At 34.0% G+C, this 21,697-nt stretch overlaps 1 protein-coding gene and 1 long non-coding RNA gene across 2 annotated transcripts in view; both read right to left on the reverse strand.

Moving 5' to 3' along the window:
• LOC134244450 (uncharacterized) overlaps window positions 1–20,922 on the reverse strand; it is a 126,261-nt gene extending 105,339 nt beyond the window's left edge. Inside the window, 28 exon segments of the mRNA XM_062726712.1 lie at window positions 149–259; window positions 350–497; window positions 699–875; window positions 1,026–1,178; window positions 1,786–1,975; window positions 2,078–2,244; window positions 4,057–4,217; window positions 4,319–4,389; window positions 4,539–4,681; window positions 5,048–5,206; window positions 6,642–6,818; window positions 9,471–9,616; window positions 9,704–9,900; window positions 10,018–10,136; window positions 10,458–10,666; window positions 10,900–11,089; window positions 11,397–11,571; window positions 11,691–11,799; window positions 11,918–12,008; window positions 12,199–12,320; window positions 12,538–12,596; window positions 12,739–12,821; window positions 12,919–13,025; window positions 13,153–13,213; window positions 13,298–13,430; window positions 15,542–15,575; window positions 16,987–17,077; window positions 20,735–20,922. Of these exon segments, the coding sequence (XP_062582696.1) occupies window positions 149–259; window positions 350–497; window positions 699–875; window positions 1,026–1,178; window positions 1,786–1,975; window positions 2,078–2,244; window positions 4,057–4,217; window positions 4,319–4,389; window positions 4,539–4,681; window positions 5,048–5,206; window positions 6,642–6,818; window positions 9,471–9,616; window positions 9,704–9,900; window positions 10,018–10,136; window positions 10,458–10,666; window positions 10,900–11,089; window positions 11,397–11,571; window positions 11,691–11,799; window positions 11,918–12,008; window positions 12,199–12,320; window positions 12,538–12,596; window positions 12,739–12,821; window positions 12,919–13,025; window positions 13,153–13,213; window positions 13,298–13,430; window positions 15,542–15,575; window positions 16,987–17,077; window positions 20,735–20,896 (3,745 nt within the window). The 5' untranslated portion in view covers window positions 20,897–20,922.
• LOC134244441 (uncharacterized) lies at window positions 8,156–8,582 on the reverse strand. Its single transcript, XR_009987224.1, has 2 exons — window positions 8,550–8,582; window positions 8,156–8,393 (listed from the first exon to the last, which is right to left on the reverse strand). It is a non-coding gene; the product is annotated as an uncharacterized LOC134244441 (long non-coding RNA).
• Window positions 20,923–21,697: the final 775 nt, after the last annotated feature.

Raw genomic sequence — 21,697 nt, forward strand, 5'->3', positions numbered from 1 at the left:
ATTAAAATGTTTGGTGGAATAAAATAACTGATGGCCATATTGTGCCTTCGAAAGACAGCACAACTGACAAGAACAAGTGTGCTTGAATGGTAGCTTGGGAAACATGAAAGTTTGAACCATTTTAGACCTGAAGTTTTAGAGCACTTACCTGATTTACTGTTTGAAGAAGATGTAGAACAAGTGTCCTCTCCTGAATCCACATCATTCCCTACAAGCCCCACTTTACTCTTCACCACCGAGTAAAAACTCTGACCGTCTCCTGATAAAATATATAACCAACCAATGAAGCTGCCATTCATGATAAAGAAGACTACAATAAGATCCAGACAAGTACTAATGTACAGGTTACCTTTGATAGACTGTGTGTCATCTGGATCATAAGATGTAGAGGGAGCTGCTGGAAAGGTGAGATTGGCCACATTCTCCATAACTGGGTCATTGTCCTTGACCGACTGACCACTGGTCCCCACTATCACTCCAGCAGCCACTGTGTTGGTCTGAGAAAAGAGGTCACATGATTAGTATCACTCTTTCATTAAATAAGTATATATAATTTATAATATACAATGAAGTCAGTAATTAAGCTACTACCAGACTTTTTAAATACATGTGGCTATTCTATTGAAAATCTCTCTCTCTCTCTTTCTCTCTCTCTCTGTGTGGGTGTGTCTCTCTCTTTCTCTCTCTCTCCCACCAACCTTGAACACCAGTTTGTAGTCATCACACTGTTGTACCCAGGTAGGCAGAGTGGGGTAGGCCTTCTCTAGGAAGCGAGTAGGATCAACGTATGATGCTCCCACTTTCTTAAAGGACAAGTGAATGTGATCCTCACAATGAGTACTGTTGACTGTTCCTAATACTTGGCCACCAATAACCTAAACATTGTCAAACATTTCATAAGACTCAAAATTATCATTCCAATCCTTGAAAGACCAATATAATGCGACTTTATTCAATTGACAAATGCTTATTTCACTTTTTAAATTTAAATATCATAATTTTAACAATTCTGTATAGAGACTTACAGCTCTGCTGTCATCCACAGAGATAGTACTGTTGGGCTCTATGTTTGACATGTAAATAACAATGTCCTTTAGGGAGCCCTCTGATGGAACTAGAACCACTGTGTTACCCCCTACAGATTCAAGAGACACTGTGCCCGGAAACGGGGCCACTACCTGTTTGGGAAATTAATAATAAATCTTAATAGCTGAACACTAATTTCACAAAAATGGGAACTTAATACAATTCTTTAAAAAATTTTACATATAAGGCCATATAAAATTGAAATCTTGGTTCTCAGGCCCGCGCACATCCGTTTTGAGGTAGCCGCATTGCCAATTCTATTGTATTTTTGATAAAATAAAAAGATGGTATTGTGAACGAGAAAAAAACTAATTTCACAAAAATGTAGCCATTTACAATGAGAACTTAATACAATTCTGTTAAGCAATGGAAAACCAGAAATGGAAAGTATATCTGTGATTAAAAAAATTATTTTTATGTTAAAGAAAATTCTGAAATTAGAATTAAAAAAATACCTCCCTCATCTACTTTATTGCCAATAAAATGAAAAGTAAAATGCCGCCCTCCCGCATCTGTTTTGGAGAAAATTGGCCTGAGAACCAGGGAATTAAATTTAGATAGCCTAAAAACTAGTACATTTTAAATTTTACATATGAACACTAATTTCACAAAAATGGGAACTTAATACAATTCTTTAAAAAATTTTACATATGTTCATATTGCTCTATTTTCTGACTCTCTTTAGGTAAAGAAACTTACATATTCTCCATTTGCAACAGACAAATCAAGTCCAGTGTGGTCATACTCCTCTACCCCCATTTTCCCCAGTGTAGACGGATACAGTCCATTCCCAGTACAGCCCTGTCCACTCAGTCTTATCTGTCCTGGGAAATCTCGGTGGGTTCTCGGTCCAAATATGGATTCTACTTTTGCTCTTGCTGTCTCATAACTGAAAGTGGTTAAGAATCAAATAGGATGTTTCAATGGCATACAATGAAAACTGACTATAAAAGCAAATAGGTATACACAGAGAGGTAAAGAGGACACATACCCTGTGTTAAGTACATTGTTGGCCTTCTTGGCCAGTTTCACCATGTTGAATACCCTGAAGTATCTGTATAGAAAACTATCTCCTACCCCGTCCAAGCTTTCCAGTGTATCTAGCAAATCTTTGATCACTGAATTAAAGTTGTCCAATACCTCTTGCTTAACTGAACCCTAATAATATATTAATGATTATAAATACTTTATAATGACACTGACTTTCTAAGAATATTCATTAAAAAATACATATATCTAGACTACATGTGAAGACATTCCCCTTTTTAACATTATTTCAGGTTATAATTAGTGTTAGCAAATCGGACGGTTTTTATTAACCAGTTACTCGCTTAATCTTCCGATCGAGTTCCCGGTTACTCGGATGATTTTATGCTATAGTTTCCGTATTTATTTAATCTCATCCTTTTACTTATTGGTAGAAATAAACAACAAATATAAGATATATGAACTTTATTTACAAATATAAACTCAAAAATAAAATCGTTGAGTCTTCTGCAAGTCGCTGGTTATCGAATCATGTTTCAATCTAAAATCATTTAGCATATTTGTAGTTCCACCCGTATACGACAAATCCGATTTACATAATTTGAATTTGGCAGATTTCGCGTTCTGTAACAATATTTCCAAGCTCTTGATAAAAGCGGCGGCATCTTCTTCATGTATATGTTTCTCTAACACAGGTCTATTAAAGTTAGGTAATTATAACTCAGGTTTTCAAAACGCGTACCCCCTGGCAATTAAAGCCATCAATTAAACAAAACAAAACAAATCGATCCTATTTGTGAACCACTAGAGCAAGCCTAACGGTAATTAAATTAGGGAAATGTGTCAATTTACATTTACAAATGACATAAAAATTATTTTATACGTATTTTATATTATGAAATATGAAAAATGTATTTTTATCCCAGTAACCGAATAGCAGTTTTATTAACCGATATCTTTGTCATTTAATGCAAAAATCAGCCTTTTTTCTACTTCCGGTTAACCGGTTAACCGGTGACAGATATTACCCAAAAACTTGTCAAGAATGGCAAAATATGCCAACACTAGTTATAATGGTAACTAGAACTGTCCAATCGGGACAAATACCCCCGCTGGGTTTTTCAGAGTAGGTGCCAATTCAGAAATATTTTATGGATCTAGTAAGAGGTGTTCACTATTGTCTAATAAAGTGCCCTGCCACAGCATGATACGCCCATCAAATATTGTTCAATAATCATAAATTGGTTAGGGTGCAAGAAAATCAGGTAACCTTGACCAGTGCTTGATAATTATGCCCATGGGACAAACTGAATTCCTCTCAAAAAATTAACATTTGTTACAGAATTTGCTGTAAAGTATATGATGAAAAAATAAGTTTTTACTTAATTTAGCATTTTTTAATAAGGATACAACTATATTTTTACATTTTTTAGGATTATGAAATTTAAAATTTTAAAGAATAAGTTTTTTTAAAAAAATCACTTAAATTAAAGGTCACAGTGACCTTGAAATAGGTTGTGACACACCTTCTACCCAAGATGCATAAATTGTCCAAGTTTGATGACTGTAAGTCTAATAGTTTTCTAGTTATGAGCCAAACAAAACAACAAAATAAAAAAGAAAAAAACGCCTGTAAAATGCAGAAAAATCATCCAATCACGGTGAAAATACCAGGTGCACACCTTCATATGGTAAATAATAAGTGTATAAATTTTCAGACAAATCCATCCAACAGTTTCTGAGAAACGGTCCGGACAAAATCAATTAAACAAAACAAAACAAATCTACTATTTGTGAACCACTAGAGCAAGCCTAACGGTAATTAAATTAGGGAAATGGACATGGTGATATGAAAAATATTTTTATCCCAGTAACCGAATAGCAGTTTTAAACTTCGTTTGCGGGGGTATAATAATAAATCAAAACAAAATCTTTATTTCTTATTGAACACTCTGTGTAATTGTAAGAGATGTATAGTCTTACAGTGGTATGCCTGGCTTGGCTTAATATCTTTATTTGGTCTTCCCCTGTTGTCTCATTTAACCATTCAGAACCAGCCAAGGTCATGGAGGAGTTGGCAAAAACAGCCAAGTCACGAAATTCAGACAGAAGATTGCTCAGATCAAACCAATAAGGCTTCTCCTCTGAAATAACGAAAAGGTTTTTGTTGTAAACATACTTGAATGGGTCAAGTCTGGAAGTAATACCATGTACATGTACAAGCAATGGCTACAGAACCACAAACCTCTCTCAAACAAACAAGATTCCTGAAGATAATCAACTGCAGCCACCAGTTTTTCGACAGCTTTCCCGATCCTAAACAAATAGAGACTCAGATTATCAGACTGTTTTATCGTCTTAAACATTTTATTTTAAAACTGCCTGTTGTATGAACTCAAAACCCTATAGAGATCACAATTTTACATACAGATAGCGGCTCAACTGATACAGTTACATGTACTTACGATACAACTCCATTTCCTATTGACATTATGGCTGTTTTTGGATCCCTGGGTATTTGGGTCAGACCACCCAGTACATCCAACAAAGCGTCATAAAGAAACTTTGCCTGCTGAGGTAGCATCAACTGAACCATCTCCTCCACTTCCTACAGTGACAGACCAATATACATGTACTTGCATATCTCTGTATTAACTGTATTGCTCATCCAAATAATACAGTTGAGCTTCAGTATCTCAAATATGGATATCTCAAGCATCATGGATAAGTCACACAGATTAAAGTATTTTAGCCTAAATATCATGGGATCTCAGATATCTCTCTGTTTTTTCTCTGTCCCATTGAGTTGAAGATAAAAGTTTGACTGAATTATACTTTAAGCAGATTTGGTTTATAACCAAAGATTTTGTAAAAGTACATCACTTATCAAGCTACATGCACACATTTACATATTCAGTCTATTGTAAAAAGTGTGCCAAAAAATTTAAAGGAGAATGTGCAACTGAAATCTTACATTTCTGAAGCCAATGATATGAGTTCTTATATCATTTAAAACTCGGGTGATTCTGTCAATGAAGTGGTGAGCCGGTATAAAGCCTGGGGGAAGGTCATCTGGGTCATATTGTCCAACTCTGTCCATAGCCTCTGTTGTACGGTTTATTACTGAGGACACCTGAAAAAAAAAAAGAAGTATATATGTACCAGGAATTTATAAAGAAATTCTGCAAATAAATCTAGTTAGCCATTAATTAAATATTCATGACAACTTTTATTAACAACTTGATGGTTTAAATTTTCTGTAACTAATACTGTACATTAAAATTTAAAATAGAAAAACTAGCTCTCCATAAATACAAAAATATGGCCAGTGTTGAAAAAAACAGAAAGATATCAAAAAATTCTTGAATATTTCTTGGAAAAATTCTTGGATATTTCAGGCATGCAAAAAATTTGCTATTTTTTAAAAATGATTTTTAAGAATTTGTATATATTTTAAAAACTTCTGGCATTTTAGCTGTCAACATCCTTTCAATGTAAGTAGGTGATCATACCTGAGCTTCTTCAAAATTCAAAGATTAAACCAAATATATATGAACATGATGAAGACATGAAAAGAATTTTACTATATATTTCTTCTGTCAGTTTTGTTCCTCGTCTTGTGCATACCTTGTCTGAGAGATTTTCCTGAGTGCCCATATAAATTGACTGATTATGGCCTTCATGCTGTAGTTAGAAGATTTTTAAAGAATATATATTTCAAGTAAAACAGGTTAATTCCTGCTGCCAGAGAGTTTGAACAAACTTACAACAGCCACATCTCTATAAATAGGAATTATGGCTTTGGCATACTGTTAAAGAATGTTTCCTATATATTTCTATGTTAGAAGTAAATTCTTTACAATCATATTTGAACAATGTTCACATCACTGCTCATCAAGATGAATTATGGCTTTGTCATTCCAGAAAATTTTAAAGAATTTTCTATATATTTCTATGTAAAAATTTAATCTACCCCCGGGGGTCAAAAAACCTTTTTGTAAATTCAACACAAAGGGCAATGTTAAGGAACAAACCTTTTTGTAAATTCGACACAAAGGGCAATGTTAAGGAACAAACCTTTTAGTAAATGCGACACAGAGAGCAATGTTAAGGAACAACAAAAAAAACCTTTAAAATGTTGATGTTGTATGTAGATCCTCCTTTGAAACAGATTCTGGCTACAAAAAAGTCCATGTTCACTCCAATATTTCCCAAGTGAATTTAGCATACGATTCATCGTGCACTTCCAAAATGTGAAGACATCTCACTTGTCAGAGGTGAGCTAAAAAACAGAAAGATATCACAAAATTCTTGAATATTTCTTGGAAAAATTCTTGGATATTTCAGGCATGCAAAAAAAAAGCTGTTTTTTTTAAATGATTTAACATTTGTTGATTTTAATGAGACTTCTGGCATTTTAGCTGTCAACATCCTTTCAATGTAAGTAGGTGATCATATCTTCTTCAAAATTCAAAGATTAAACCAAATATATATGAACATGATGAAGACATGAAAAGGATGCATTACTAAATTTCTTCTGTCAGTTTTGTTCCTCGTCTTGTGCATACCTTGTCTGAGAGATTTTCCAGTGCCTCCATGAGTTGACTGACGGTGGCCTTCATGCTGTAGTTACCAGTGATAACATCCAAGAACAGGTTAATTCCTGCTGCCAGAGAGTTTGCTACAACAGCCACATCTCTATCATAGGACTTGGCATACTGTTCAATGTTTCTCATCTCATTTCCCTGTTAGAAGTAAATTCTTTAAAAAAAAAATGTTGATCTTATAAAAATTCTTCTAAAAAATTGGTTTTGAAAATGGTTGAAAGTTACATTTATTTACAAAGCAATTTTACTATAAACCTTTTTGTAAAGACACTAGGGCAATGTTACCTTTTTAGTAAATGCGACACAGGGGCAATGTTCACCTTGCCATGGGGATGAGCACATGCTCACCCGAGCATTGTGACAAGGAAAAAGTAGAAATTGGTTTTCATACTATGAAAAGTTTAAATCCAAAAGTTTGGCCCTGAAGCCATGGGGGAAATGAGTTAAAATATTCACACAAATCCATATATAAATATGAGTATTATGGCTTTTTTTTAAAAAATTTTTAAAAGTTTTGAATATATTTCTATATAAAATTTAATCGGCCATTGTGGGCCTGCATAACATTTCGGGGGTCAATTGACAAACCAGGATCTACACTATGGGATGCTTACCATATAAATATAGCAATTATGGCTTTGCTGTTCTTGAGACAGAAGTTTTTTTTTATTTTCATATATATTTCTATATAAAACATTGCGGCCCTGCCCTACCCCCAGGGGTCGTGTTTGAAGAAACTTAATACAACCTGGAGATGCTTCCATATAAATATGAGCAATTATGGCTTTGCTGAGGAGAAGAAGATTTTTAAAGAATTTTCCTATATATTTCTATATAAAACTTTGGTAGGCCATCATCTTTACCCCCGGGGGTCATGTTTGTGATCTACACTACCTGGGGATGCTTCCCTATAAATATGGGCAATCATGGCTTTGCTGTTCTTAAGAAGAAGACTTTTAAAGAATTTTCCTATATATTTCTATATAAAACTTTGGTCGGCCATTGTGAATGGTACCCCCGGGGGTCATGATTTGAACAAACTTGGATCTACATTACCTGGGGATGCTTCCATATAAATATGAGCAATTATGGCTTTGCTGTTCTTGAGAAGATTTTTAAAGAATTTTCCTATATATTCCTATATAAAACGTACAGCCTCCGACATTGTGGATCCCTGCCCTATTCCCCGGGGTCATGAAAACAAACTAGCATTTGTGGGGATGCTTCCATATAAATATGGGCAATCATGGCTTTGCTGTTCTTAAGAAGAAGACTTTTAAAGAAATTTTCCTATATATTTCTATATAAAACTTTGGTCGGCCATTGTGACCCCGCCCTACCCCCGGGGGTCATGATTTGAACAAACTTGGATCTACACTAACTGGGGATGCTTCCATATAAATATGAGCAATTATGGCTTTGCTGTTCTTGAGAAGAAGATTTTTGAAGAATTTTCCTATATATTTCTATATAAAACTTTGGTCGGCCATTGTGGCCCCGCCCTACCCCTGGGGGTCATGATTTGAACAAACTTGAATCTACACTACCTGGGGATGCTTCCATATAAATATGGGCAATCATGGCTTTGCTGTTCTTAAGAAGAAGATTTTTAAAGAATTTTCCTATATATTTCTATACAAAACTTTGGTCGCCCATTGTGGCCCCGCCCTACCCCCGGGGGACAAGATTTGAACAAACTTGAATCTACACTATCTGAGGATGTTTCACCATAAGTTTCATCTTTCCTGGCACAGTGGTTCTTGAGAAGAAGATTTTTAAAACATACCACCAAATTTTCATTAATTCCCAATTATCTCCCCTTGAATGAGGGCTTGGCCCTTCATTTGAACAAATTTGAATCCCCTTCACCCAAGGATGCTTTGTGGCAAGTTTGGTTGAAATAGGCCCAGCGGGTCTTGAGAAGAAGTCGAAAATGATGAAAAATTTAGAGTGGACAGACAGAAGATGGACAGATTGCAGACGGACGCCGGACAAAATGTGATCAGAAAAGCTCACTTGAGCCTTCGGCTCAGGTGAGCTTTAGAACTGAAAACTACAAAAACACTGGGTTTCTCAGAAGTAAGTTTTTCCATAATAAAGATATGTATCAAATATGAATTATGAACTTTTTCTTCCAGTGACCTTGAAGTTCCCCAAATGACCTTGGGTCAAGGTCATGACACACCCTTGGGTCATGGGCAATCTTTGTGTGAAATGAGAACCTACCAAGTTTATCCATAAGAAAGGTATCGACCGGACACCAATTATGAATTTTTTCTTCCAGTGACCTTGAAGTTCCCCAAATGACCTTGGGTCAAGGTCATGACACACATTGGGTCATGGGCAATCTTTGTGTGAAATGAGAACCTACCAAGTTTATACGTAAGAAAAGTATCGACCGGACACGAATTATGAAATTTTTCTTCCAGTGACCTTAAAGTTCCCCAAGTGACCTTGGGTCAAGGTCACGACACACCCTTAGGTCATGGGCAATCTTTGTGTGAAATGAGAACCTACCAAGTTTATACGTAAGAAAGGTATCGACCGGACACAAATTATGAAATATTTCTTCCAGTGACCTTGAAGTTCCCCAAATGACCTTTGGTCAAGGTCATGACACACCCTTAGGTCATGGGCAATCTTTGTGTAGAGTAGTAGATTCTAATGTCCCTCCGTAAGAAAGATATGGACCGGACATGTTTGCACAGACGGACGGACAGACAGACAGACAGACAGACAAGGTGATTCCTATATACCCCCCCAAACTTCGTTTGCAGGGGGTATAAAAACCTTTAAAATGTTGATGTTGTATGTAGATCCTCCTTTGAAACAGATTCTGGCTACAAAAAAGTCCATGTTCACTCCAATATTTCCCAAGTGAATTCTAGCATACGATTCATCATGCACTTCCAAAGACATCTCACTTGTGAGAGGGGCTAAAAACACAAACAAGGAATTTGCTTTCAATACAAATTTTGCTTCTTTTTCTATTTTTCAACAAATACAGAAGAAAAGAAGTTTACCAATTTTCAAATCCAATGTGTTCTTCAATACAACTCCAAAAGATGCCCCTACATCAGGGGAACCTATCATTTTCCTCCAGTCAACATTGGTGGCATGTATTTTGAATCTCTTGTCGGGGGAGGAGCGTTTGGTCCTGATGCGATCATGGGAAAAATCCAGCAGTTCTATCCCTGCATTATACGGGTCACTGACGTCCCTGTTTCCGAAAAAAAAAAAAAGTTGATTTATAAAAATTCTTCTAAAAATTGGTTTTGAAAATGGTTGAAAGTCATATTTATTTACAGATTATTTTACTATAAATATGAAGACCTACCTTCCATTTATTGGGGCAATCACCTTGCCATGGGGATGAGCCATGTACAACAGAGATGCTTCATATCGAACTTCTTGGTTTTCATCATGCAGTGCAGAATGCAGTAAGACTTCTGAAGCCTGGAAATGAGTTAAAATATTCACACAAAATATGTGTTGTATTTTGCCATTTTTTAAAAAATAAAACTTGAACTATTCTTCATATGAAAATAATTAATAGTAATTGTAATGCATAACATTTCAAAGTAATTGACCCCAGGTCTGATCTATGTAATGTTACCTTGAAGTAGAATTATAAAGTACCAGACATAGGTCTATGTCAACCCCAATCAAAACAAGCGGTGCAAAGGTTTACTTAATACAAAATGTTACAGACAAAAGTAGAAAGCTATAGATGAGGACAAAAGGTCTAAGAATTAAAAAAGAAAGCCTCATCTTTACCTGTTTGTGACCATATTTTCTCAGAGCATGACAGGCTGCTCTTTTGACCCAGGGGGAGTTGGAGCTGTTGATGTGGGACACAATGTAATGGTAGGAGTGATCCAGTCCAGCATTGCCCAGGGCCTCCAGAAGAATCACTTTGTGTTGATCATAAATGGAACGTACAGCCTCCGACATCAGGGATCTCTTCTTGCGGTATTCCCAGGGATCTGAAAGTCCCACAGATAGCATTTGTAGTTTTCATTCAGTGGTATCATTAACTTTCTCTGACAGCTAATTATTCTAGTAATTTGAGATTTCCCTTTCAAGGGCCTTCCAGAAACCTGGTAATTCTTACTTGTATGCACGAATGGCCCACAACCTCTTAATTTCTTACATTATCTCATAATGTTCCATTAATTACACTGTACGCTTTTTATCAAAGAGGAATCTAAGGACTGACCATGCATCCCAAGTTGATCATGGATTCGGTCAATGATGCTATGTGCCCTGTCTGACTGTCCTTCCTGTTTTAGCCTCTGACACACTGCCCCCATTGTCAACATCAGACGACTGTGAACATCTCCACTGTATAGAGACTCAGGGTATTTATCTCTTCTGAATACCACTTCTTCTAGTGTCTTCAGTAACACCTTCAAAACATCACAAAACTTTAGGTCATGAACCCGTAATATGACATTGCAAGAATAAATGATAAAATAGAGTGCATAAGTTATGCTTTAGAATGAAAACTACAAGAAACAGAAACAGCGTAAAAATCCAGATGCTATTAAGTAGTATTTCCTGACATTTTTTGAAGATAATTATATTTTCGGGAATAAAGTTTAATGCTTATAAAATTTGTATCCAAAATCTTAAAAATTCACATTTTTCATGGCTAATTATGTAACAATCGAGTAAAGTTTTGATTTAATGAATGGTAATGTGAAGTATATTTACCTCACTGGGTGCTTTTTCATCTGCAATAATGTGGGTTAGCACCCTCTTTACAAGATCTGAGTTTGGATCTGGGTTTCTCAGTATTTTCAAAGCGAACTGTTCTTGTGTCCACTTTGTTCCCAACACTCCAAAAGCATCAACAATATATCCTGACACCTCTTTTTCCAATGCATTTCTTTTCAGGGGAAAAAAATTTAAACTCAATTCGTGATGCACCAATTATAAAACTCTTACTTAAAAATGACAAAATAATCTTATCATGCTAACAGCTAGGGATTCTAATTATTAACTTACTGCTTAGTATAGGAATAGAAGTGATGATCTGCTAAATGGTTTAGACCATCCTCTGGTAGCTGTTTCAGAATCTTGACAATGTTTTGAAAGCAACCTCCAAATACTGTGGCTAAAAATTAATGTTTATTTTTTTCAACAATTTTCTGCACATTTTACTTTCCTAGATCTAAATACAAAGAAAAGGAACACATAAAGATGGCTTTGTATCTAGCCTTTTGATTTCCTACCTTCTGTATGAAGTTGCAAACAGGTTACATTTCCATAAATTTCTTCTTTTGCCTTTGAGATATTTTTATAGGTTCCTGTCCTTTCTTCCATCTGTTGACAAGAAAATTATCCAATCAACTTGTAAAACACTTGTAAAACCTATAAATTTCTTGAAACATCAAAACAGAAAAATATTTGATCATTAAAATATTCTTTAACAGGGTTTTAATCTTGTTTTTAAATAGTTTTCAAATTGAAGGAATTCACATATTGTTCTATCATAATTGCACAATTGCACAACCTGTTGGGTTTCTAATCCAGCAGTGACCAACTTTCCAGATGGCTTCTTCCACTTCTCTTTCATGAGTTCTCTGTGTAGGAATATTAGTCCACCCTGACTTGTATAGCTCATCTCTGGGGAGGCTGCAGTGAATGCATGATGAATTTTAGTTCTTACAAAGCAGAAATTAAATATCTCCTATAATACTATTAAAGGTGAACAGAGTAATTCTTAAAGTCCCTTTTCCAGAATGGAACATGTATACATTCAAGAAAAAAAAAAAAAGTTAAAAGAAGAAAATGCATTGCTCTCAAAATGAATGATAAAATTGAATAGTAAATCTAAAGTATGCATGCATACCTATAGTTCCCAATTTACTCATTGATGGAATGTTCCTCATCCCAATGTATGGATCAAACCTAGAAATTTTAACATGCATTGCTAATAAATAAACAGAACAGTTGAATTATCTTCAAGGCAACAGTTTCATATGTATTAAATCAAAATATGTACCGGGTACAACATTCCTGACATATATCATACAAGTGCTCTCAAACATACCCTGGTGGTGATTTGGGCGACTTAAAATCTTCAGTGATGTCCACCTTATGTACAGTTCCAAGTGAGTCATGGTAATAGAGCACCTGATAAAATCATAAGACAAACATATATAAAATACAACAAATATAAACTTGGCACACACTTTGTAAAAAAATTAAAAAGTGTAAAATTAAGTGTTACCTTCTCATAATTAGCTCTGGCATTTTTAACAGGATGATTGTGCCTGATCTTCTGGAACTTCAGACCTGTGTCTGACTTTGAGACATTGTACGTAGCATTGTGTTCACCTTAAATCAAAGCATTCATGACATCAAATGAAACTACCATAAAAGTTCTTTGCATGATAAAAACCTTTGTTTTAGCAACTTCCTGTAAGAAAAAATTGGTTAAAATTTCCTCTAAATATATATTTACCCTCTTGGCCCTTTTCTGTGACTTTATATGTGAAGAAATCTTTCTGAACAATTCCTGGAACCTATGACAAAAAGACTAGCAATGAGAATCAAAAACAAAAATTACAGGCAGGAAAATGGAATTTCTCAACATGAAAGAAATTTACTTCATTTTTGTCATGCAGTCTGGATGCAAACAAAGCAGCAAAGCCTTTCTTTGTAGAAATCACTTCAGCATCTTCATCAGCTGCATGGTATACTTGAGTTATCTCCCCATTTCCAGAGATGACAAATGAGAACCTTAAAAATATTATACAGAAGCATCTTATCCCAACAGAAATATTTGTATTTTACCTATTAAATACAAACTGAGGTAAAAACAGTAAAGTTTGCAAAACATTTAAATTTCAAATTTAAATTTTAAGTATAAGTACATACACTGTATGAACATGATGAAAAATAATGTCAGTTTAATATTTTCAAGTCTAAGATTGTTGTAAATTTGTTTTAAAATACCGGGTATATAAATGTGTTGTTTTTTTTTTTTTTTTTGTTTTTTATCTGTATGGGATAAAAATCTGTTTGCCATATCCTTAAACTTGTTATATCAGTATTTATTATAACTGTCAAACTTTTATAAAATATTTTGATGAGGATCTCCAAAATATTTTCTATGTGTATAAATTCACTATATCCATCTTCGTACAAAACGTTTTACAGCTTGCATACTTAGCTTACCAAAAATAGGATATCAAAATATGAGTATTATGTTCTAGGTGGACAAATTAAAGAAAAAAAATTAATAAAGAAGTTAAAATTGACAGATCAGAACTGGAATCAGTAATACATGTATACAGTGGCTTGAATCAATTCTTAAAGGCCGAGGTTTTCAACCGTACGGTTTTCCTCAGGTAAGTTTGGTGTGGGGTGGAGCTTAATCGAAGCGGCTGAGAAGCCCCCGAGGGAACGACGCTGGTTTGTGTATACTACCTATATACACAGGATGTTACCTGAGACCCTGAGTGTATTACCTGTATGTGTTTTCCTACGACTTTGTAAACCGAGGCCGTTTTTTTTTTTTCATGTTTAGCTCATGAATTGAAATGCGAAATAAAGCATTTTTTGTTGCAGACAGAATCCTTCTCTATTTCTTTCTTTTAAAATAATTAATATTTTTAATAATTCGACATTTTTTTTTTACATACAGTATGTTTCTTAATGAAGTGTAATAACGAAAATACATTTAGCATCAAAATCTGTCGTTGTAATCTGGCGACAAAAAGGGAAGTAAATAATTCAAATTACACGTCATCTACGCAAATCGAAAGAAGAAAGTGAATCATAAAACAGTCTCTACGTAAATAAGAATGAAACTTAGAATCGATGTTTTGAGAATAAAATGTTAAGTAGAAATATTATTGTCTAAATAAATATCTTTTTAAGATAAACCCTACTTGATTTTTCCATAACGTATGGTTGGGGTTGATTCCCCGACAGCTATGAAGCGGGAATGGAATCATCTGCATCATTTTATTTTCTTTAGGAATTCATTATTAATGTCAAATATTAAATACAAAACAACGCAAGATGTTAAATTCCGAGTAATTTCTCTTCTAAAACTTATAATTACACCGTAATTTGGTCACCATGTCTCGAAGAAAACGCAAGTTTGTCTTATAAATATAAATTCGCTTGACTCATGAACAATGTTACAATGTTGTCATACTTGTTTTAAAAAATAATTTTATTTAATTCCATGATACTAGCTTCAAATGCAGGTCGGTTTATTTTGCTAATTAATGGAGGAATAAATGTACATTAACTCATGTTTTGACACGGAAATTAAAATTATCGATTGTAATCGTGATACGAAATCCTCCCTTTTAAAATTAATTTTATAATATATATTATATAGCCATGATTTTCTTGTCATTTATTTAATTATTTGATAGATTGATTATATTCATGGCATATTCTTATGAATTAAAAAAGAAAAGAACGATTTGATTGCTTCTTTATCATGTTGGCATACAGTGCGGTAGGCATCAAAAGTCTGAAAGTTAATTCGATGGTCGGTTCGATCTCCAGACAAGGTACACAAGATATACACAACAGCAGCAAACTAAATGTCAATCAAATCAAAGTATCCAATCCCAGGCTTAATTTCAGATGATTGACAGAGGTTCTAAAACCAGGTAAATTTAAAGGAGGTGCTTATTTCCTCCCCCTTTAACAGCCTGTATTGCATACTACTTAAAGAAGCTGCTTAAAGAAGTTGACCAGGTTTAAATTGGGTCCAGTCTTGAATAGACTATCTATTCATGCCATAGACATTCACAGAGAAATGAAGTCAAAATTCTGACTCTAGCTAACAATATGCTTAGGGTAAATTGACCCATTCACACTCTTACCATTTTGAAAAATCCAAGTCTGCTCCATGGATATCTACAAAGTGTAAAAACAAATTTTCATTGCAGGATTAACATTTTCTTAAATTAAGGTAATTACATACTACATTCAGTAAAACATGCTTATTATAAATTGAAGCTTACTAGAACTTCATTATAATCATGTTTTACTGTAATAGGATAACAAAAACATTTTGTGTGTGATCCAGTGCTCGAGCTGTGATTCGCCATTGTCGCCAATTGCGAATTTTTTTGAAAAGTGGCGAAAAGAAATTCATAAGTGGGGAAAATGAATTTTTTAGATGTACCATGTACAAAATTTGTGTAGTCCTGGTTTAGCTCCTTTATTTATTCAATGTATACAGATAAGTCCTCTTGTTTATTTAATGCAGCAGAGGTGTGAAAACTGAAACCTACATGTAGGGAATCATGTCTCGCTTGAACGAACACAGCTGACTAGGTAACTAGCCTGGAGCAATAAAGGGTTACATAACTACTTGAAATAATATAATTTGGATTAAACAAGGGGGGATAAAGTGTTATTGGGAGATGAAGTTAGTAAATAAAAGATTTTTATCAACAAACTCTGGATCTATGTAGATCGTTTTTTTTTTTAACCGAAAATAGGGAAACATGATGAACGAAAATTGTAAACAATGGCTTCAAATTTTACCTAATGAAAATTGTAAATGTGCACATTATACCATAAACTGACAAAGAGTGAAAAAGAAATTGGTTTGGAAACAGAATTGTCTTAGTTAATTACACTGAATTATTTGCAATTACATGAGCTTGCATATTAAACCCTGGAGTCTCCAAGTTGTTATAAATAAAGTCAAGTTTTAAACCTAATTTTCATTACTTTTTAAGTATACTTCTTTTCTCATTTTTCTTAATTAATGAAATGATGAAAATTTCCATTTTTAAAAAATGTCAGATATATTTTCTAGGTCTGTAGCCCCCCCCTTCCCTTCCCAGGCAAAAAATATATATAAACTAGAGGACATTTTCTGTCAAGAGTTGGCTGATATCAATTAATATAAAATTAATTTATGATTCCAACATTAGTTTTTTTTTTAATGGATACTACCATAAGCTTTAAACATTACAATTTTAAATCAATGTCTATGATAAAGATAATAAAAAAAATGAATAACATAAAGTGCATTGCATTGTCGAGAAATCAGATGTAAGCAGTGGTAAGTATGCCTTTCCTTCTGTCACGAAAAGTGGCGAAAAATATTTTTGGTCCAGTGGGAGCCCTGGTGTGATCAAAATTTGTTACTGTTTATTTTAGTTCACATGTATACATGTGTATAACCTTAAATACCGAAAAGACATGTAGTTTATGCACTAGCTTGTAAGTCAATGTTTTACATATTTTCTCTGTATGCAATTTATTATCACAAGAATATCTTTTCATTATAGTGTAAATACTAGAAGCTTACTTGGATCTTTGGCGGATGAGAAGTGAAAGGCATGTACTCTCAGAGCAAGCTCTTGGCCATCGGTCGTTTGTCTGATGTTGATATAACCAACCTAAAAATCAAAGTTGTGTTGATATCAGTTGATACATGTAGATTTTTTAGCAGATTTTTTCATTATTGAATCATATACATTTACAAATTACTTGCAACTATATACATGTAACTGGCAAGTTTTGCAGTGTGAGCAACTTGAGGGAACTGAAATGAATGATTAAATATTTTATGTAATCATTTATCCACACTCTGCTGTTTAACGACCATTTAAAAGTTAGTCCCTTTACAAAGGGAATGAAACAAATTTTCTCTTCTTTATGCCAATGAACATTTGGGCATAATTTAACCAGCTGTTTGAACTTTCGGTTTTTAGTTTTTACTTCAAGCTATGCTAATAGCCTCAGGGACATACAGGGTGTTTGATCCGATCATAATATATGTTACATTTTAAACCTTAATATTTTCTTTACCTATAAAATTTTTAACAAAGGAAAAAAATAAACTGGATCAGTGCCACGCACATCAGAGTATCACTATATCTATGGGCAATTGCCCAGCCTAGTAATGTTTTTATCCTAAGTAAAATTCGAACAGGAGATGTTTGTACTTATGCCCTGAGACTCCCTCAAATGCAAGGGACATAACTGTGTAGAAAATAGGGATGTGTGATTTTATCGATATACCGGTATACCGCGATTTTTTGTTGCGTGATACGTATCGTGATACAGAGACCTAAATACCGGTATTCAGGTACATATTATAAAGTCCAGAAATTATTCATTTATTTGTTCAATCTTCCAAATTACAATCATAGAAAGTCTAAAAAATGTTGTAAAAGGTGGAAAGAATGGCATCTTACCATCCAAACATGATTAATTTTATGTACATAAAAATTTCAAAAAAGCGAAATTTTGTTTTTCTAGAATATTTTAAGAAAAATAATGAAAATTCATTAAAAATCTTTGTAAAAATTGCTTGTAAAAATATCATGATATTATCGTGATATTTTGGGAAAAAATCGTGATATATCGCGATACGAAATTTTTAGCGATACCCATCCCTAGTAGAAAATGCCTCAATCGTACCTTAAACAGATCTGATCTAGATATTTTTATGATAAATCAGTATACTGAATTACATTATAGTCAGTGCAACCTCTGCGAAGAAAATGAACAGAAACGGCAAATTTATTGGAATTTTTCAAAGTCCAAGGGGCATAACTCTGTAAAAAATGGCATGATTCGACCCAAAACAGAATTTGACCTAGATATTCTCATGATAAATCTGTATACCAAATTTAATTTCAATCAGAGCAACCTCTGCAAAGGAAATTAATGAACAGAAACTGCAAATAATTGGAATTTTTCAAAGTCCAAGGGGCATAACTTTGTCAAAAATGGCCTGATCGGACCCAAAACAAAAACTTGACTTAGATATTCTTATGAAAAATCTGTATACCAAATTTCATTTCTATATGTTCAACCTCTTCGAAGAAAATAAACAGAAACTGATGGTACACCGACAGACAGACAACACCAAAGCAACATCATGAACATGCCCTCCCTTCTTCGAGGGAGGGCATAAATATCGACACTTCATCACGAATATGGACCTTAACAGTAACTTATGTACATGCCTACTTCCTCTTTTTTGACATATGAAATGGTTAAGTAGGAGCCCCATAATTTGTAAATATATCTCAAACACACTGCACTCCTTCGCTCAAGCGTTAACTTTCATTTTTAACAATGTTTAGCCATAGATTATCATAGAACATCAGTGTGAAAAACATAGGCCCTATTATAATCATAAGTTTGCTTGTCAAAATACAAAACTTCTAAATCAGATCAAGATTTTTTATACGAACTCTTGTTAAAGTAGGGATAGGGACAGATGCCTCAGGTTCTTACCGATCCAAGTTCATGTTTGTAAACATTGCAGCATCACATTAGTTTCCCGCGCTGACACTAACGATTTCATTGGTTGTTGACAATGGCATGTGCGCGGATCCAAATGAGCGTGTTATATATATATATAGCAATATTTACAGAAATAGGAATATAGCAATTAGGCATTTTTGTAACATAATTTATGACCGAGACAAGCATACCTCATAATTATTTTCGATTCATCATTAATATATTTGGAAAGATTATTTGAACCAAAAACCTTTTTCTTATCGAAGTATTTTCAAGTTTTGTGAAGTCATGTGCCAAAATGATGTTGATTCTTTGAAAAAAATGTACATTTATTACTAAATAATATTTAGTATGGCCTTTTCTTAGCTAGCACCCTCTGCTTGACCCGCTGTATTATACATGTATGATGTATGTATATAATTATGTTGTTTTATATGCATGTTTCTGTACCTAGCTCATGTACCATTCACATGGTTTGGGAATTATAAATTGAATTGAGTAGTTGTCTAAAGCTTCATACTTATGACTTTTCATACCAAATTAACAAAGATCCGCGTTTTCGAGGAAGAGTCAGCGTACGTTTCTAGGGAGGGAAGCTAGCTGGGGGAATATGGTCAACCTAAAAATATAACTTCTTTTCCTGATATTTATGTCTCTTCCAAAGATTGATCGAGGATCGGAGTCCATCCCCCCTTCCCAAAACTCTCCCAGAAATACGTTCCCAATCAAATTTAAAAAAGGTCTTTTCCAAATGACGACGAAAACTGTTTTCCAGGTTGGTCTGGGGGGTTAATAAATTCGCTTTTGGGTTCATAAATATCACAGGTGCTTTAGGACACCCCCCCCCCATATAGACCCCCGGGGCCTTTTCAGACTTTTTTTCACATAAATTATATATGGATGACGCATTTGTGATATAGATCTACAGCTGTAATTCTATTCTATCAATTCAGAAAATTTGCTTAAAACAAACATTTTATAAAAATTTCTACCCCACTCTAAATATATTTTAGAATGTACGGCATCTTCGCAAGCCAAGGGTTTTCGGTCCGCTTCACTCTCCAGAAACTGGTTTGCGGTCCGCTTCACTCTCCAGAAACTGGTTTTCGGTCCACTTCACTCCCAACTAACCCACATTGAATCGGACAAAAAACCTTCGGCTCGCGAAAAGTAATGTTCGACAGATTTTATAAAGCGTTTGTTTTTTTTTAGGTAATTTTTTTTGTTGGGATAGATTTTATCACAAATATGTCATTGAAAGATAATTTTAGTTTTCAACAGTCGAAAAGGCCCACGGATTTATATCGAAGGGGGGGGGGGTGTCCTCAAGAATCTTTGATAAATATAGGTGATTTTTTTAGAGTTAGATGATAACAGAAATGACATTGACCACTCCTGGGACCTATAGGCATAGGAAACACGGACCTCTCAGTTGGCAGCGAATTCCGAGGCTTCTGTGTTTCTTGTAAGATTTGGGTTCAAAGTCAAGGTCACTTTTGTTGCTTAATTAACTCGAAACGTATATGGAAATAGGAACCTTTTTTTAAAAACTCGATTCGGATTTACATAATAAAAATAATAATTTTGTCCATAAACATTACCGAAATAAGACGAATTTAACACACAAAAATTTTGTAATGTTCTTCATTAGTATATAACATGGTTACAAGATGAACATGATGAATGAATTGAATTATAATCGATAGATATTTGCATCAGATATAAATACATGTATATATACTTGGACTTATCATATATTTCAATCCAGAATTTTATGCCTTTCTTAAAAAAAATACCTTTGCACTGACAATGAACTTTCCCAGGTCTTTGACATTCGAATATCCACTGAAACTGTACACATATTCATACCCTGGCTTGAAGTCAATAAATTTTCTTCTTGCATCTATTCCACTTATCAAGAAACACATACAGAAAAGAACGGAAACTTGTCCGTCCATTTTCCGTAAAATTTGAAAATTGTTCATTAAATCATTGCGTATACCGCACTAATGCTCAAACTTAAGTTTGGGTAGTTTTATCACATGGCGAGACTTAGACATTTAAAACAATTAGACCTCAATATATTTGATAAAATGATAACACAAGGATTCAAATCGTTGACAATGGATCCAAGATTAACAGATAGCAGAGAATTAAATGCACGCGCATGATAATAAGTGTTTCTATATGTATCAAGTATTATCGAAAACATCTTAAAATTAAAACAATTAATATTCTGAATAGGTGTACAAAACAAGAGCATGTATTCATATTTGATAAAAGCTCGATACATGTCTTCTATATTCATTTAAAACAAATCTTGGCACGCTTCATCATAACTGTGTTCAAATGTACATAAACGTGGTAAACAGAGCATTTAAAGGTTTTTTTTTCAATTTATTCAATTTATTTTGTATATACGAATGTTTCAAATGATATATGGTGCTTTAAAACCTGAACATATAATCATATACAGTACATTAATCATTACATTCAGCTACATATTTATTATTTAAGGAAGTTTTAAACACTAGACACTAGAGAGTTCTATTTATGCAGTTAGAGTGTTCTGCCCTTAGAATACAGAGAAAAAATGGGGTTAATTACACAATTTGTAATACATCAAATTATTCTTAGCATTATATTAGACCAAGAATAAGTAAATGAATTCGTTTTTTTTCATTAATTTTCCCTATATGCAAGTAAACAACAATGATTTCTGCTTACGAGTAGCCCATTGTCTCTGAACATTTTTCTTG

Source organism: Saccostrea cucullata, unplaced genomic scaffold, assembly GCF_032062105.1.
Source record: "Saccostrea cucullata isolate Sc308-1 unplaced genomic scaffold, CSIRO_AGI_Scuc_v1 ctg359, whole genome shotgun sequence".
In the NCBI taxonomy this organism is placed as follows: Eukaryota; Metazoa; Mollusca; class Bivalvia; order Ostreida; family Ostreidae; genus Saccostrea; species Saccostrea cuccullata.